The following is an 18,100-nucleotide window of genomic DNA, read 5'->3' on the forward strand; positions in this document are numbered from 1 at the left end:
CAAATGAGGACAGTGATTATGTGAAATTTCACATGCAGAAGATTTCAAAGTACCAAGGGGAATAAAAAAAAACAGATGCTGCTACTTGAGCTGGCAGCAAGCTTTCCTGAAACAACATAGGGGGCAGAGAACAGAAAATAAAATGTGGAGTAAAGTGGAAAATTAAGAAGATAGGCAACTGCACAAAGTCATGCTTGCGGACTGATTGTGGGACTGTTTTGCGGAACAATATTCTGCCTCCCCAAGTACAGATGCAAATATTGCATCATAAGTTTCATACGAATTGACAGTACAGTAAATTGTAGATTTACCTGGAAGTAACGTTTGGAGACATGGGAAAGTATGAGATTAACAGAACAGGTCTTGCAGTTTCTGCACTCTCACTGTAAGGTATCATAGGAAGACCAGAACAAGTAAGGACAGTACGGAGTACAGTATTTCCAGAACATTTCCTGAAGATGTGAGGAGTCTGGAGGGAGAGTGTGAAAGATGTGTTTGCTGGTGGCATCATGCTGGAGGTGGTGGAAATGAAGGAAGATGAAGGAAATGGAAAGCCCTGTCAAACATGGCAGAAGCAAATCCCAGATTAAATCGAAGGAGAACATTTCAGAAGCACTGGTGCAGAAGATGGCGTAGTCAGATATGACAGAAACAGAAACTGGGAATTGCAACTGCACATCAGTTAGCTGTGGGAATCTCTGATGTTATCATGGATGCTGAATGACAGCTTAGCTACAGAAATGGGAAACTACTGAGATAGAGAAGTGGAGGAGGAGAAGGGAACAGTCAGAGAGGTGGGGAAGAAATTGGAATCAGAACAACTACACTTTCTAGTGTGGGGTGAGGAGGTAGTAACAACACTTATATAGTCATCAGTGTACCAGAAACAGAACCAAGCAAAAGGACCAGAATAGGATGGGAACAAGAAAAAATGTTCTACCTATGCCACAAAAAGGCAGAAATCAACAGCAGCCCTAATGGTAGCATTGATTTGGAGAAAGTGATGGGATCAAAGAGATCCTTAGTTTGAGAACATGTTTGCAGAATCACAGAACAGTCAGAATCTCTGAATTGTTATGGTTTGGGAGGCTAATTTTCCTAACTGGATGTCTGTTTCCAAGATAATGTATTAAATGGCAAGGTTACAGTGAAAAAGCAAAAGTTTGGCAATGCTTTAACTGAACCTGCTTCCATCACATTTCCATACAGTGCAATCCATACCCTAACTACTCACTGAGAAACAAAAATGTTTTTTTTCCCCCCCACAAGTTCTCAATCAATTTGAATGGAAACAGTTTCGACTTAACTACTGACCATGATATTGAAAACGTCTATCAAATTTCAGTTCAGCCTGCCTTGAGGAAGTAGCTAGTGGATAGTGACTGATTGGACCTCTGTTCAAGGTAAAAGTAGAGGACCATCATGTTTGCCTAGTGTTGGATGGGCAAGCTGGCTATCCATATACGAAAGACAATGATTAGGGCCAGTAAATGTTTGAAAGCTGTGGACTTAGAGACTCTGAAATGCAGGCAGGAAGAGGGAAAAAAAAAGTCAATGTTGGACAAAATCAGCTTCATTAGGCTGAAATGCTAGATCTGTTAGACAAACTATGTTACTGGATCTTGAACAGGAAGCAGTAGATAGCTATTTGGATTGAGGAATTACAAGATTGGAGGTAATGAAGCAGAATCTCCGAGAGGTGTCAGCGACTTTTGGAAAGTGACAGCTTCGTGTTCACCAATGGAATAACTTGAAACTTGTTTCTAAACTCCGGAGAGGTGATGAGTGTGTTAAAAAAAAGAGCCCCGTCATATATACTTTTATTATAAAATACCATGTTTTCCTAATAACAAGTCAATGCTACAGCAAATCTATCATTTCACAAAAAGATTAGCATTAGAATATCTTGAGATATATATGGAGAATAGCAAATTGTGATTTAAGTTGATTAAATGGAAATTAAAATGCTATTAAAAATATGAAAATTACTGAAGTTCCTAACATTGCATATGGTAAGAATAAAATGTTTCATTTAAAATAGTTAAAAATTAGCTCATTTTGAAGATAGCTTAGATCTGAGTGGTGCTGGAAAAGCACAGCAGGTCAGGCAGTATCTGAGGAGCAGGAAAATCGATGTTTCAGGCAAAAGCCCTTCAGCAGTCCTGATTTAATCTCTGGTTTCCTGCATCTGCAGTCCTCACTTTTGCCGACCTCATTTTGAATATAGCTTGTTTTAAGGTAAAGTTCTCCTTCCAGAAAAATGTAGGCACAGCCAGAACATCTGGAAGTTACCTGTTTCACGGCCATTAATGTTCCTGTTCCCACATCTTGTGCCTGATAACATGAAGAAAACGCCCCAAGGCCTATTTGTTGACCTTTGAACCATTCTACACTCTCTCTGTAAGCAAGTTTTGCTTTGGTATGTCCAGGTAGAGTTTCCGGTGTCTGCAAGTGAAACCATTATAAACATATGCCACTTTAGTATATAGTTTATGCCATTTCCAAATCAAATTTTACACATTTCAGAAACTTTTGTAATGTCTACAATCATTTTGATCATCATGGAAGGAAGCATTATTCAACATTTTCCATTAGAAAATAAGTTTTGAACAATTGTTAGTCACATTTTTTATAACAGAACAATTCAATGGTAAAGTCAAGTAACATGACAGTTTAAGATTTGCCAGAAATCTACATACAGATTTAATTTATATATTTTCAATCAATTGTTCAAACATGTTGTTCGAACACATCACTGGAGCAGGTGCGACTCGAACTTGGATCTTCTGACCCAAAAGGTAACTACTACTGCACCATAGAGTCCTCCAAAAAGAGATCTATTTCACAGAGTATGCAGGTCAGATAAAAAGTATGTATAATACTACTTCTTACTACCGTAGATAAGTATTTTCAATGTTGAATATATAACACATAAGATAGAGTTTACAGTTTAGAGGCAAGTATATATTTCATTTTGTTTGCACAATTTAGCCACTGGTTTCTTTAAAAAAGGCAAGGAAGCATTAAGTTATGAAAAAGCCAGTTTTGCCTTACTACAAGAGTGATACTTTAAATGCCCAAAAGTAATAGTTCAGTTTAAATGAATAAACATACAACAAATTCAAATAATGAATCATCTTTTGCATATATTAATACACTCTTTCAGTTGTTTACATGCAAGTCTCAACATTTTCCAAACATTTGGGCTTGGGCATGATATTTCTACTCGCAGCTGGACTCTATGAGCATCAAACATGTTGCATCCAGTTTCCCACCATGAATCAAGTAGGGCTGTATTATTACCTTCATTTTTTTACTACATTCCATCTAGTTTTTCTTCAAATTATTTTGAAGAACAAAAATAAATTTCAAAAGCTTTACTGAGGCAAAATAAATATGGAGAGTGGTACATGGTTGTATGAACACAAGGAAAAAGTGCAAGTGCTCCAATACTAACCTGTAACAGATTTTACTTTGCATTCTAGAAACTTCAAAAACATTTAACTGAATGTTTTTGAAGGAGATAGAAGTATTTAGACAGATAATTATGGATCATGAGCCTACAACAGCTACTCCTGTAGCCATGAATGATGGGACTAAAGGACAGTTGGAAAACCCAAGAGGAGAAGTCATAGAGTCATAGAAATGTACAGCATGGAAACAGACCCTTCGGTCCAACCCATCCATGCCGACCAGATATCCCAACCCAATCTAGTTCCCCCTGCCAGCACCCGGCCCATATCCCTCCAAACCCTTCCTATTCATATACCCATCCAAATGCCTCTTAAATGTTGCAATTGTACCAGCCTCCACCACATCCTCTGGCAGCTCATTCCATACACGTACCACCCTCTGCGTGAAAACGTTGCCCCTTAGGTCTCTTTTATATCTTTCCCCTCTCACCCTAAACCTATGCCCTCTAGTTCTGGACTCCCCGACCCCAGGGAAAATACTTTGCCGATTTATCCTATCCATGCCCCTCATAATTTTGTAAGCCTCTATAAGGTCACCCCCTCAGCCTCCGACGCTCCAGGGAAAACAGCCCCAGCCTGTTCAGCCTCTCCCTGTAGCTCAGATCCTCCAACCCTGGCAACATCCTTGTAAATCTTTTCTGAACCCTTTCAAGTTTCACAACATCTTTCCGATAAGGAGACCAGAATTGCACACTATATTCCAACAGTGGCCTAACCAATGTCCTGTACAGCCGCAACATGACCTCCCAACTCCTGTACTCAATACTCTGACCAATAAAGGAAAGCATACCAAACGCCTTCTTCACTATCCTATCTACCTGCGACTGCACTTTCAAGGAGCTATGAACATGCACTCCAAGGTCACTTTGTTCAGCAACACTCCAAAGGACCTTACCATTAAGTGTATAAGTCATGCTAAGATTTGCTTTCCCAAAATGCAGCATCTCGCATTTATCTGAATTAAACTCCATCTGCCACTTCTTAGCCCATTGGCTCATCTGGTCAAGATCCTGTTGTAATCTGAGGTAACCCTCTTCGCTGTCCACTACACATCCAATTTTGGCGTCATCTGCAAACTTACTAACTGTGCGTCTTATGCCCGCAGCCAAATCATTTATATAAATGACAAAAAGTAGAGGACCCAGCACCGATACTTGTGGCACTCCACTGGTCACAGGCCTCCAGTCTGAAAAACAACCCTCCCACCACCACCCTCTGTCTTCTACCTTTGAGCCAGTTCTGTATCCAAATGGCTAGTTCTCCCTGTATTCCATGAGATCTAACCTTGCTAATCAGTCTCCCATGGGGAACCTTGTCGAAGTCCATATAGATCACATCTACTGCTCTGCTCTCAATCTTCTTTGTTACTTCTTCAAAACACTCAAATCAAGTTTGTGAGACATGTTGCCCACGCACAAAGCCATGTTGACTATCCCAAATCACTCCTTGCCTTTCCAGGTACATGTACATCCTGTCCCTCACGATTCCCTCCAACAACTTGCCCACTACTGAGGTCAGGCTCACTGGTCTATAGTTCCCTGGCTTGTCCTTACCACCCTTCTTAAACAGTGGCACCAAGTTTGCCAACTTCCAGTCTTCCCACACCTCACCTGTGACTATCGATGATACAAATATCTCAGCAAGAGGCCCAGCAATCACTTCTCTAGCTTCCCACGGAGTTCTCAGGTACTCCTGATCAGGTCCTGGGGATTTATCCACTTTTAACCATTTCAAGACATCCAGCACTTCCTCCTCTGTAATCTGGACAGTTTGCAAGACGTCACCATCTATTTCACTACAGTCTATATCTTCCATATCCTTTTCCACAGTAAATATTGACATGACCAGTATATGCAAAATATTCAGTTAGTATCTCCATTTACTGTGGCTCCACACAAAGGCCACCTTGCTGATCTTTGAGGGGCCCTATTCTCTCCCTACTCACCCTTTTGTCCTTAATATATTTGTAAAATCCCTTTGGATTCTCCTTAATTCTATTTGCCAAAGCTATCTCATGTCCCCGTTTTGCCCTCCTGATTTCCCTCTTAAGTATACTCCTACTTTCTTTATACTCTAAGGATTCATTCGATCTATCTGGTCTGTACCTGACATATGCTTCCTTCTTTTTTTTAACCAAACCCTCAATTTCTTTAGTCATCCAGCATTCCCTATAGTTACCAGCCTTCCCTTTCACCCTGACAGGAATATACTTTCTTTGGATTCTTGTTATCTCATTTCTGAAGGCTTCCCATTTTCCAGCCGTCCCTTTACCTGCGAACATCTGCCTCCAATCAGCTTTTGAAAGTTCTTGCCTAATAACGTCAAAATTGGCCTTTCTCCAATTTAGAACTTCAACTTTTAGATCTGGTCTATCCTTTTCCATCACTATTTTAAAACGAATAGAATTATGGTCACTGGCCCCAAAGTGCTCCCCAAGTGACACCTCAGTCACCTGCCCTCAAAACAACAAAATTGCAAGAGGAAAGGTTATTGTACGGTGGGTTTTAATAGTGGGGTGAGATTTTTCATGTCTTCTGACTGCACGTGATCTGAATTCCTTTTTTCCCTTAGTAATTGACTGGTCATGTCTGTCTAAATGCATTTTAAATATTGCTATTGTATCTGCTTCTACCCACTTCCCTGGCAATGCATTCCAAACACCAAATACCATGTGTAAAAAAACTTTCCTCCTCTCACCTTAAACCTATGCCCCCTGGTATTTGAGATTCCCACCCTGTCCTGGTCTCTCAATTTTATATACTTCTATGCTTTCAAGGAGAATAAATGCTTGGAAGAAATTAGATTTGTGCATACAATCAAAGAGTATAGCCCACTCACATCACATCTGAGTGACATGCATCGAGTGGGTGTGGAATTGGGTTAATGAGAAAAATAAACTTCACGGGTAAACCTTCGGATTTCGGATAAAGGGTTGTCTACCTGTACTAACACTGAAGGTAGTCCAGGGAAGATTCACTAGGTTGCACCTGTACTTATTGGAGCTCAGAAGAATGAGAGGTGACTTTATTGAAGCAAAATTCTTCAGGGACTTGACAGGGGAGACACAGAAAACTTGCTCTCCCTTGGAGAGTCTAGGTCCAGAGGGCATAATGTCAAGAGCAAGCTTCAGGACAGAGATAAGGAGGAATTCCTATTCTCGGAGTGAATCTGTGGAATTATTTACCACACAGGGTTGTGGAGATTGGAATAAGTATATTCAAGGCTAAGAGGCATATTCTTAATCGTTAAAGGAATCAAGCATTCTGGGGATAAAAGGCAAGAATGTGGAGTTGAGGATTATCAGACCAGCCATGATCTGATAAAATGGTGGAGCACACTGCATGGCCTACTTCTGCTCCCATGTTTTTTGGTCTAACTTTAATACAAAACAGAGTGTGCAACAGACTGATCATTTTCATTCAGTATATTCAGGAGACCTATATTTAACAATGCATTATAATCACTTGTATACTTAAATGTTTAATTTATTTTCATGAATTTCCAACTTTCCCCTTCATTCCCCAAAGGCATATAACGCTGCACCTCCTTCATCCTCATTGTCTGAGATCCAAATCCATCAAGGTGAAGCAGCTATTTACTTGTGGTTCTTTGAATCTAGTCTACTACATGCACATCTCTCCTACATTGGGAAGACTAAATACTGATTGGACAATCATTCTGTGGAACATCTCCATAATGTGTACAAGAATAATCCTAACTTTCCAGTTGCCTGCTGCATCGGGCTCGCTTGCTAACATTTCTGTCCTAGGTGTGCCGTAGTGCACTAGCAGTGCCCAGTGCAAGCTGGGGGAGCAGCATCTCATTTTCTGTTTTACAACCTTCAAGACTCAACAATGCTTTCAATAACTTCAAAGCACAAACTCGGTCTTCCACTGATGATCTGCTGAGGCTTTCCAGTGCTATTTTTATTTTGCATGCTCTTATTTACCTCGTTTGTAAAACATCATTTGTCCCTTAGCATTAACATTTTTTTAAGCATTGTGGAAGAAAACAAACAGGCCATATTCTCCAATTAGCTAAGAATAGCATCCCACTTCAGAGGAGTTTTATTTTTGCATCTCAAAATATGCAGTCTATGTGGGCTCATTGTTTAGTTTCTTTGTGGAAATTTGGCAAAATATTGATTTTTTTTCTCAAATGTTCTTTAGAATGGTATATACAGGATTATAGAAATTGTAAGTATACCACGCAAGTAAACTTAAACAAAGTTTCCAGATTTTGTGAATTAAATGTAATTTCCATCTGTTGTCATGGTGGAATTTGAACTTATCATTTCAGTACACTGCCCTGAAACTCTCGATAACTTATCACTACACCATCTCCCCTGTTGCAAGTTGCTCTTGCTGAGAGCTGACATGGACAAAATGTGCAAAATGGTCACTTTCTGTGCTGTAAGCAATAATTCTGTACAAGTAGGTTTCTCTCAAATACTCTTGGGGGTGAGGGTAGAAGCGATTTTAAAAAAGTCATGTAACTGGCCTCTCATTACATTAAAGAATAGAAACTTTCCAAACGGATTTTAACAGCATGTGCCATCCATCTTTCCACTTTGCAAAGACTGCCATGCATGAGTATACTGAAATACATGTAATTCTTCAGACAAGGATGGAAATTAGAAAGATATTTTTGAAGGAATGAAAAACACTTACATCCAACTGAATGAGAATGACATCCTCTCCATTCTGAACCTGCAGCTGAGGAATAGCAGGTAGTGCATCCTGGGATGCTGACATAGCTAAGACAACAGCTAATGCTTCCTCCTCCTCTGCTTCCATTTTCTCTTTGCACTTCTGATTCTGATTAACATCATCATTGTAGGTACAGTCAGTCTCTGTCCTCTCCGGAGAGAGCACAGCAACTTCAGATTTAAATGTAACAGTACTATCACATGTAGACATTGACGCTTCAAGCAGATCTTCTATACTAGAATTCAGTTCTGCTGAAGTATCGAGGCGACAAGTATCCTCCACAGGAGTGAATACAGTTTCATCACTTGGAATAACTGGATTGCTACAACAATGGTCACTAAGCTCAAGATCTTTTAGTTCAAGCATCATACAGCTTTTGCTCAAGTCACCTGTAAACTTTCCAATTTCATTCAGGCATGGCCGCGATGGTTTTGGTCTGTGGATCTGACTGGATGCAGGAGGCCGTGCCTGAGTGAAAACTGGAGACAGCTTTTCAGTCTCTTTACCTCCAGTGATTTCTTTAGAACAGTTGTTTTGAATCTGAAGAGAAAACTTTCGTTGTGCTTTTGGGGAAGCCATTGCAAATTTGCTAGGAACAAAACCCTGAGGTCGTAGTTTGGAACCATCATTAGCAGTTTGTCCAGCTAAAGGATTTGATGATGAGGATGGCGGCGAGGATGAAGGTGATGACAGGGAAGGCAAAAATGGGAAGGAAAGCTGGGAATGATTTAATGATGTCATTGATGAACATGAACTGACACACTGACTCAGTGGCCTGGGACGTGCTTGAATGGCTGTCTTTGGTTGTTCACAGGGTACTGCAGTCGCAAGTCTTGTGAAGGAAATATCTTGCATTGTCTCTCCCTTCTCATCTGCTCCAACACAAGATTTAGTATCATGATCAGGACTTAACGTACTTTTTCGTGCTCTTCCAGATAACTTCACAGTGTTCACTGGGGAATTGTTTTCTGTAGTATATGGTGAATTCTGCGGAGCTGAAAGCTCTATGAAATTATCATGTCTTTCACCCACAGTTTGTTCATCCTCAATCGCTGATTGAATGGCATCAAGAATGTCCATTTCCTCTGCTATAGCAATCAAACGCCGACGCATACGCATGTAATGGGTTGAGCTGGTTACACTCAGCATGTGTATAAGTTTCACAAAAACATGAGGAACTCTTGCAACCATGCGGGCAGCGCTGAGGAAGACTCTACGGGACATTTTCCCAACCATTGAATGGGAGTTGTCAATAGACTGCAGTGCAAAATTCAAAAGTGACAGTAGCTTCTTGTATCTAGAAAAAAAAACCAGAATATCATAAGAAAAAGTAGTTTTTACAATCCACATGAGAGCTAAACGTGGAGAGAAGCTTCTAAGTCATATTTTGAATATGTAATGTTCAAACTTTGAAAATGGGTAAGAAAACCTCCTCTGCATTAGAAATCGAGTGCTGTTCTAAAAACTTTCAGAGGAAAATCCACTTGGAAGGCATTTCTTTTAGGATGACAGCAGTGCAAAACCTGCGCCCACACCACTCCCCTCACCTCTGTCCAAGGTCCAAAGAGATCCGTCCACAACAGTCAGAAATTCACCTGTTCCTCTACTAATGTCATCCACGCCATCCGTTGCACTCGATGTGGCGGGTCGTTTCAGAGAACATCTCTGGGACACCCACACCCGCCAACCCCATTGCCCCATGGCTGAACACTTCAAATCCCCCTCCCACTCAGTCAAGGACATGCAGGTCCTGCGCCTCTTCCACCACCAAACCATTATCACCCGACGCCTGGAGGAGGAACACGTCATTCCACCTTGGGGCCTGCAACCACATGGGATAAATGTGGATTTCAACAGCGTCCTAATTTCCCCTCCCCCAATACTACCCCAGTCTCAAGCCTCCAATCAGCACTGCTCTTTGGACCCGTCCATCACTGCCTCCTCTGACCTATCACCTTCTCCCTCTTCATCCACCTATCACTTTCCCAGCTACCTCCCCCAACCCCGCCTCCCCCATTTATCTCTCAGCACCGACACACAAGCCTCATTCCGATGAAGGGCTTATGTCCAAAACATTGATTCACCTGCTCCTCAGATGCTGCCTGACCCGCTGTGAATTTCCAGCACTGCACACTCAACTCGGATTTCCAGCATTTGCAGTCCTCACTTTCTCCTGAGACTTCCTTAATCCTGGCACCAGGGAGACAACACAACATTCTGATTTTCTGCTGCTGGCCACAGAAATATCCGTCTGTGCCCCTGACTAGAGTCCCCTAACACAATCGATCACATGGAACCAGATGTACCCCTCATTACATGAGAGCCAGTCTTGATACTAGAAACTTGGCTGTTCATGCTACATTCCCCTAAAAGTCCATCACCTCCCACATTTAACACACCCCTTGTTTTTGTAAATTCCTCACTGCCTCTAACTGTCGCTCCAACCAATCCATTCGATCTGACAGGATTTGCAACCAACGACATTTATTGCAGATATAATCCTCAGTAACTCTTAATTTCTTCTGAAACTCCCATCTCTGACAAAAGGAGCATATCACTGTACTAAAGGCTATTTTGCTCCTTCCAATCTACAGACCCAGAAAACAGCATCATCTTATTGCTCTACAAAACACTGATCCAGGCTAATACTTATGGCTTACAGTTTTAAGTTTTAATCAAGAGGCAGATCCCAAAAAAAACCATATAATCAAGAAAGAACCCACTCTACTCACTATTGTAGATTTACAGCAAGGCTATACTTAAAACTATTCACTTCTCTGTTTCTGTGCTGTGACCTCTCCCAAACAGGTTCCTCCAAGATCAGTTGTGAATGTCGCTGTTTGTTAAGTTTCCCTAGTCACACTCCAATGTCCAGTGGTACATGATTTCAAACAGCAAAGGCAGTAACTGGGCAGATTCACTGTTGTGTCAGTTAGCAGTGTGGGTTTCTTTCTCTCTCCCTTATAGACCATGTGTTGCTGCCTTTGCCTGTCTTTCTCATTTTTATAAGTGCTGTTGTTTTGATTTTTTTCTTCAAAAGTTCCAAAACTATTCCAACAGCATATAAAACAGTAATTGCTGCTCCTGGAATTCTAGGAAATCACCTCCAATACCTAAGATACCTGAAAAAAGCAGCTATTGGGAGGAAAATAAATTCAAGTAATTTTTAATCGCACACTCCAACTCCCACTGTCCAATTTTTGGCTCTTCATTCTCAACAGATTTGCAGTTATTGGCTGGCCCAATCACTCCCTGAAGTATACTTTTTATATTCATGTCCAGGTCAAAAATCAATCCCCTGGCCCAATCTTTATTAGTCCCAGTATAGACTAAACCTTTGATCTCCATTAGAAAGGGGCAAAGACTTGAGTTCATCTACACGCAACTGATTTAGTTAACCATTGCCAGATATTGCTGGACCACATTAATTTAATAGGTTTCACTCTCCTTTGATGTCCAAGAGAATCAGGGAGAATTGAATGACTTTAGTAAACAAGACCCTGGTACCTTTTCTCGCCACTATTTCACAGCTCCTTAACACAGTGTCAGTGTGCTCTACTTTTCTTTAAGAGTTAGAAAACCTCAAATCTCTGTTCCCATGATAGGACTACCTATTCAACTACAGTATAACCTTGATTATCCGAACAACACCGATGGGGAGTATTTTGTTCAGATAATCGAATGTTCAGATAACACGGTTGACCCAAGCATCGGGACCTTCAGATCTTGTTTGGATAATCGATGTTCCGATAATTGAGGTTGTACTGTACTTTGCTCATTAATGCTGCCTCTCCCCAAATGCCATCCAAACTGTACTCCACCATTCCAGCTAGCTCAATGTCATTTAAATCTCTCCATTCACTTCCCTGTTCCCAGCTTTACTCAGCAGGTCCATCTCGTTTCATTTAAATGCACATACATAGATGCCAGAAGTGGCTGCCAGTCTTACCGAGCAATGGCTGACAGTTCCTACAGTCTATTACAGCAAACTTGAGGCCCCCATCCCTTTATCCACCACGGATCCCTACTCTTCTATCTTGCAACTGTTAGAATCCCAACAAAACAAGTGTCCATTATTAAGTGCTAATGTGGTCATAATTAAAGTAACGAATAACATTCACTAAATTTGACTGTGGTGTTAGGATATCTCCCATGCCGACCCTGAAGTACATCATCCAATGGAAATCATCTTCTATTTGCATACTAATAACACTACCTCCACTTGGCTCTGCTGCAAGACTGCTTGTTAAACACGTAGTCTTGGATGAGTCAGTTTCATCTAGTTAAACAATGGAAACACCAAAGTCACCAACCTCACACTCAGTATGCTCATGCTGTCATAGAGTCAGTGATGTACAGTATGGAAACAGACCCTTCGGTCCAACCCATCCATGCTGACCAGATATCCCAACCCAATCTAGTCCCACCTGCAGGCACTCAGCCCATATCCCTCCAAACCCTTCCTATTCATATATCCATCCAAATGCCTCTTAAATGGTGCAATTGTACCAGCCTCCACCACATCCTCTGGTAGCTCATTCCATACACGTACCACCCTCTGCGTTAAACAATTGCCCTTTAGGTCTCTTTTATATCCTTCCCCCCTCACCCTAAACCTATGCCTTCTAGTTCTGGACTCCCCAACCCCAGGGAAAATACTTTGTCTACTTATTCTATCCATGCCCCTCAATTTTGTAAACCTCCATAAGGTCACCCCTCAGCCTCTGACGCTCCAGGGAAAACAGCCCCAGGCTGTTCAGCCTCTCCCTGTAGCTCAGATCCTCCAACCCTGGCAACATCCTTGTAAATCTTTTCTGAACCCTTTCAAGTTTCACAACATCTTTCTGATAGGAAGGAGACCAGAATTGCACGCAGTATTCCAACAGTGGCTTAACCAATGTCCTGTACAGCCGCAACATGACCTCCCAACTCCTGTACTCAATACTCTGACCAATAAATGAAAGCATTCCAAACACCTTCTTCACTACCCTACCTACCTGCGACTCCACTTTCAAAGAGCTATGAACATGCACTCCACTCCCTAAGACCTTACCATTAAGTGTACAAGTCCTGCTAAGATTTGCTTTTCCAAAATGCAGCACCTCACATTTATCTGAATTAAACTCCATCTGCCACTTCTTAGCCCATTGGCTCATCTGGTCAAGATCCTGTTGTAATCTGAGGTAACCCTCTTCGCTGTCCACTACATCTACAATTTTGGTGTCATCTGCAAACTTACTAACTTTACCTCTTATGCTCGCATCCAAATCATTTATGTAAATGTCAAAAAAGTAGAGGACCCAGCACCGATCCTTGTGGCACTCTACTGGTCACAGGCCTCCAGTCTGAAAAACAACCCTCCCACCACCACCCTCTGTCTTCTACCTTTGAGCCAGTTCTGTATCCAAATGGCTAGTTCTCCCTGTATTCCATGAGATCTAACCTTGCTAATCAGTCTCCCATGGGGAACCTTGTCGAACGCCTTACTGAAGTCCATATAGATCACATCTACTGCTCTGCTCTCATCAATCTTCTTTGTTACTTCTTCAAAACACTCAATCAAGTTTGTGAGACATGATTTCCCACGCACAAAGCCATGTTGACTATCCCAAATCACTCCTTGCCTTTCCAAATACATGTACATCCTGTCCCTCAGGATTCCCTCCAACAACTTGCCCACCACCAAGGTCAGGCTCACCGGTCTATAGCTTCTTAGCTTGTCTTTACCGCCCTTCTTAAACAGTGGCGCCACGTTTGCCAATCTCCAGTCTTCCCGCACCTCACCTGTGACTATCGATGATACAAATATCTCAGCAAGAGGCCCAGCAATCACTTCTCTAGCTTCCCATAGAGTTCTCAGGTACACCCTGATCTGGTCCTGGGGACTTATCCACCTTTAACCGTGTCAAGACATCCAGCACTTCCTCCTCTGTAATCTGGACAGTTTGCAAGACGTCACCATCTATTTCACTACAGTCTATATCTTCCATATCCTTTTCCACAGTAAATATTGACATGACCAGTATATGCAAAATATTCAGTTAGTATCTCCCCAATTTACTGTGGCTCCACACAAAGGCCACCTTGCTGATCTTTGAGGGGCCCTATTCTCTCCCTACTCACCCTTTTGTCCTTAATATATTTGTAAAATCCCTTTGGATTCTCCTTAATTCTATTTGCCAAAGCTATCTCATGCCCCCATTTTGCCCTCCTGATTTCCATCTTAAATATACTCCTACTGTCTTTATATTCTTCTAAGGATTCACTCGATCTATCCTGTCTATATTTGACATATGCTTCCTTCTTTTTCTTAACCAAACCCTCAATTTCTTTAGTCATCCGGCATTCCCTTTCACCCCAACAGGAATATACTTTCTCTGGATTCTGGTTATCTCATTTCTGAAGGCTTCCCATTTTCCAGCCGTCCCTTTACCTGCGAACATCTGCCTCCAATCAGCTTTCGAAAGTTCTTGCCTAATACTGTCAAAATTGGCCTTTCTCCAATTTAGAACTTCAACTTTTAGATCTGGTCTATCCTTTTCCATCACTATTTTAAAACGAATAGAATTATGGTCACTGGCCCCAAAGTGCTCCCCCACTGACACCTGAGTCACCTGTCCTGCCTTATTTCCCAAGAGTAGGTCACATTTTGCACCTTCTCTAGTAAGTACATCCACATACTGAATCAGAAAAGTGTCCTGTACACACTTAAGAAATTCCTCTCCATCTAATCCTTTAACATTATGGCAGTCCCAGTTGATGTTTGGAAAGTTAAAATCCCCTACCATAACTACCCTATTATTCTTACTGATAGCTGAGGTCTCCTTACAAGTTTGTTTCTCAATTTCCCTCTGACTATTAGGGGGGGGTCTATAATACAATCCCAATAATGTGATCATCCCTTTCTTATTTCTCAGTTCCACCCAAATAACTTCCCTGGAGGTATTTTCGGGAATATCCTCCCTCAGCACAGCTGTAATGCCATCCCTTATCAATAATGCCACTCCCCCTCCTCTCTTGCCTCCCTTTCTATCCTTCCTGTAGCATTTGTATCCTGGAACATTAAGCTGCCAGTCCTGCCTATCCCTAAGTCATGTTTCTGTAATTGCTATGATATCCCAGTCCCATGTTCCTAACCGTGCCCTGAGTTCACCTACGTTCCCTGTTAGGCCCCTTGCATTGAAATAAATGCAGTTTAATTTATTAGTCCTACCTTGTCTCTGCCTGCCCTCAGCTGTACCACTCTCAGATTGATCTCTTTCCTCACTAATCTCCCTTGGTCCCACCCCCCCATTTTACTAGCTTAAATCCTCCCAAGCAGTTCTAGCAAATTTCCCTGCCAGTATATTAGCCCCCTTCCAATTTAGGTGCAATCCATCCTTCTTGTATAGGTCACTTCTACCCCAAAAGAGATTCCAATGATCCAAAAACGTGAATACTTCTCCCATACACCAGCTCCTCAGCCATGCATTCATCTGCTCTATCCTCCTATTCCTGCCCTCACTAGCTCGTAGCACTGGGAGTAATCCAGATATTACTACCCTTTAAATTTCTGCCTAACTCTCTGTAATCTCCCTTCAAAATCTCAATCTTTTCCCTTCCAATGTCATTGGTTCCAATATGGACAATGGCCTCCTGCTGGCCCCTCTCCCCCATGAGAATATTCTGCACCCTCTCTGAGACATCCTTGATCCTGCCACCAGGGAAACAATACACCATTCTGCTTTTTCTCTGCTGGTCACAAACGTCTGTCTGTACCTTTGACTATAGAATCCCCTAACACAATTGGATCTCTTGGAAGCCGACGTACTCTCGTTGACCCCTAATTTGGGTCAATTTCAGATGAGAGCATTCCAGTGCTCTACCTACTGCCCTCCTATATCTCAAATATAAAATCATCAAAAACACTGCTCCTGGAATCTTATCCTGCACAGATTCATTCACCAATCCTGATCCTCACTAACTTACATTGTTAACCGGGCTTGTAACTTACTAACTTACAAGCCCAGTGCACCTGTGCTTCAAATTTAAAGTTTTTATTCTGTATGTTTAAATCACTCCACACCCTCACCCATCTAGTCTTCTCTAGTACTGCTACCCAATGAAGTTTTGAGTTTCTCAGATTCTGGTTTCATGCATTTCCAACTACTCACTCCCAAATCCAACTGGCACCTACCTCAGCCCCAAACTTCAGATTTTTCTTGACATACCCATGGGGGATACGTTCCAAGACCTACCGCAAAAGCCCAAAACCGCAGATAGGTGTGAACCCATTCATTTAAAATGGGAAAGTTAGCTTCCTGGCAGTCCCCTGATTCCAGAAGGTTCACTATACAGGGGAACCTCGATTATCCGAATGTGATGGGCGAACACTATTTCGTTCGGATAATCAATTATTCGATTAATCGATTAAATGCCTTTCCTCTGGGGCTCAGAGTTTTTAAAGGTCTGCTCCCTGCTCAGGAGACTGCAGCAGCACACAGCACTCGACGCCCCACCCCACCCCCAACTTCCAAAACCTTCCTCTGCATTCCCCCAGCCCTATCCCCAAAACCTTCCTCTGCATTCCCCCAGCCCTATCCCCAAAACCTTCCTCTGCATTCCCCCAGCCCTATCCCCAAAACCTTCCTCTGCATTCCCCCAGCCCTATCCCCAAAACCTTCCTCTGCATTCCCCCAGCCCTATCCCCAAAACCTTCCTCTGCATTCCCCCAGCCCGATCCCCAAAACCTTCCTCTGCATTCCCCCAGCCCTATCCCCAAAACCTTCCTCTGCATTCCCCCAGCCCTATCCCCAAAACCTTCCTCTGCATTCCCCCAGCCCTATCCCCAAAACCTTCCTCTGCATTCCCCCAGCCCTATCCCCAAAACCTTCCTCCACACCCCCCTCCCAGCCCCACCCCCAAAATATCCTCCTGCCCCGCGACACTGCCCCCCGCAAACCCCGGCCCCACCCCCAAAACATCCCCCATCCCCATTCAGCACCGCCCCCGCCCCTCTCCAGGGCTGCCAGATTGGACACCAACAAGACTGCTGCTGCTGCCTTTGTGGGATAAGTCTCTAAATAGCACACACACACACACACACACACTTAACTACAACTTTTTGACAGGTTCCACCTCTGCTCTGTACAGGACAATGTTGGTCAGATTATCTGGGGAAGGGGGAGGGCGGGGTGTGGCTTTAGGTTACACTCCTCTGCAGAACACCAGGGAAAGTGTGGGGAGAGAGAGGACGGGAGGTCAGTCATTTGAAGACTGTGCCTGTTTAACCCCTGTAAACAAAAGACACAATCTCAGTTAGAAACACATTTTGTTTCTAATGTAATGTTTCTATCGGGACCTCGAGATCTCCTTTGGATAATCGGTATTCGGATAATTGAGGTTCCACTGTAATATGCTCAGGCCACAGTAGACCACAGGAAACTGAAACCGCCAAAAAAAGATTCTGTGGATACAGCGGTCGACCTGTCAAACTCCTAACCTCTCCTTCAACCTCACTTTTTTTCTACTATACCTCAATCACACTGGAGTAATTTTCCAAAGTAAAAGATTCCAACAAGAATCCAAGTTGTTGTACAGTGAAGTTGGATTTTTAAATAGCAGCCAGTACTCCTTACAGGAACCTCTGCAACTATTACAGTTCAAGGATCTGCCATGTTTGCATCCTTTGACCTGGATTATCCACTTTAAAGTCAAAGTTCCAGGATGTGGGCATTTCAACCACAAACATTATGCAACTTGTGGTGGCAATTTTTTTTAAAATTGCACTTACTTTTCCACGTTACACTATAGCATTTCAATGTTGCTAGGTCTAGTTAGCTTCAAATTTCTTTCAGCATGCATTTGAGAGAAAAACTTTGTTAATGCTTTGGTGCTATGCCAATTCGTCCACTTCTATGGAAACCACTTGCATTTTGT

General features: G+C 42.4%; 1 protein-coding gene across 2 annotated transcripts in view; it reads right to left on the bottom strand.

Annotated features, from left to right (window-relative positions):
• Positions 1-18,100, bottom strand: part of map3k1 (mitogen-activated protein kinase kinase kinase 1, E3 ubiquitin protein ligase) — a 130,343-nt gene that overhangs the window by 8,499 nt on the left and 103,744 nt on the right. For both annotated transcript variants that reach the window (XM_043689029.2, XM_087988960.1), the window contains exons 14-15: positions 8,144-9,479; positions 2,293-2,445 (exon numbers count right to left, since the gene is read on the bottom strand). In XM_043689029.2, coding sequence (XP_043544964.1) covers positions 2,293-2,445; positions 8,144-9,479 — 1,489 coding nt within the window. The remainder of the gene's footprint in view (positions 1-2,292; positions 2,446-8,143; positions 9,480-18,100) is intronic.

Source organism: Chiloscyllium plagiosum, unplaced genomic scaffold (genome assembly GCF_037043375.1).
Source record: "Chiloscyllium plagiosum isolate Xiang-an unplaced genomic scaffold, Cpla_swu_hap1 HiC_scaffold_1, whole genome shotgun sequence".
Classification (NCBI taxonomy): Eukaryota; Metazoa; Chordata; class Chondrichthyes; order Orectolobiformes; family Hemiscylliidae; genus Chiloscyllium; species Chiloscyllium plagiosum.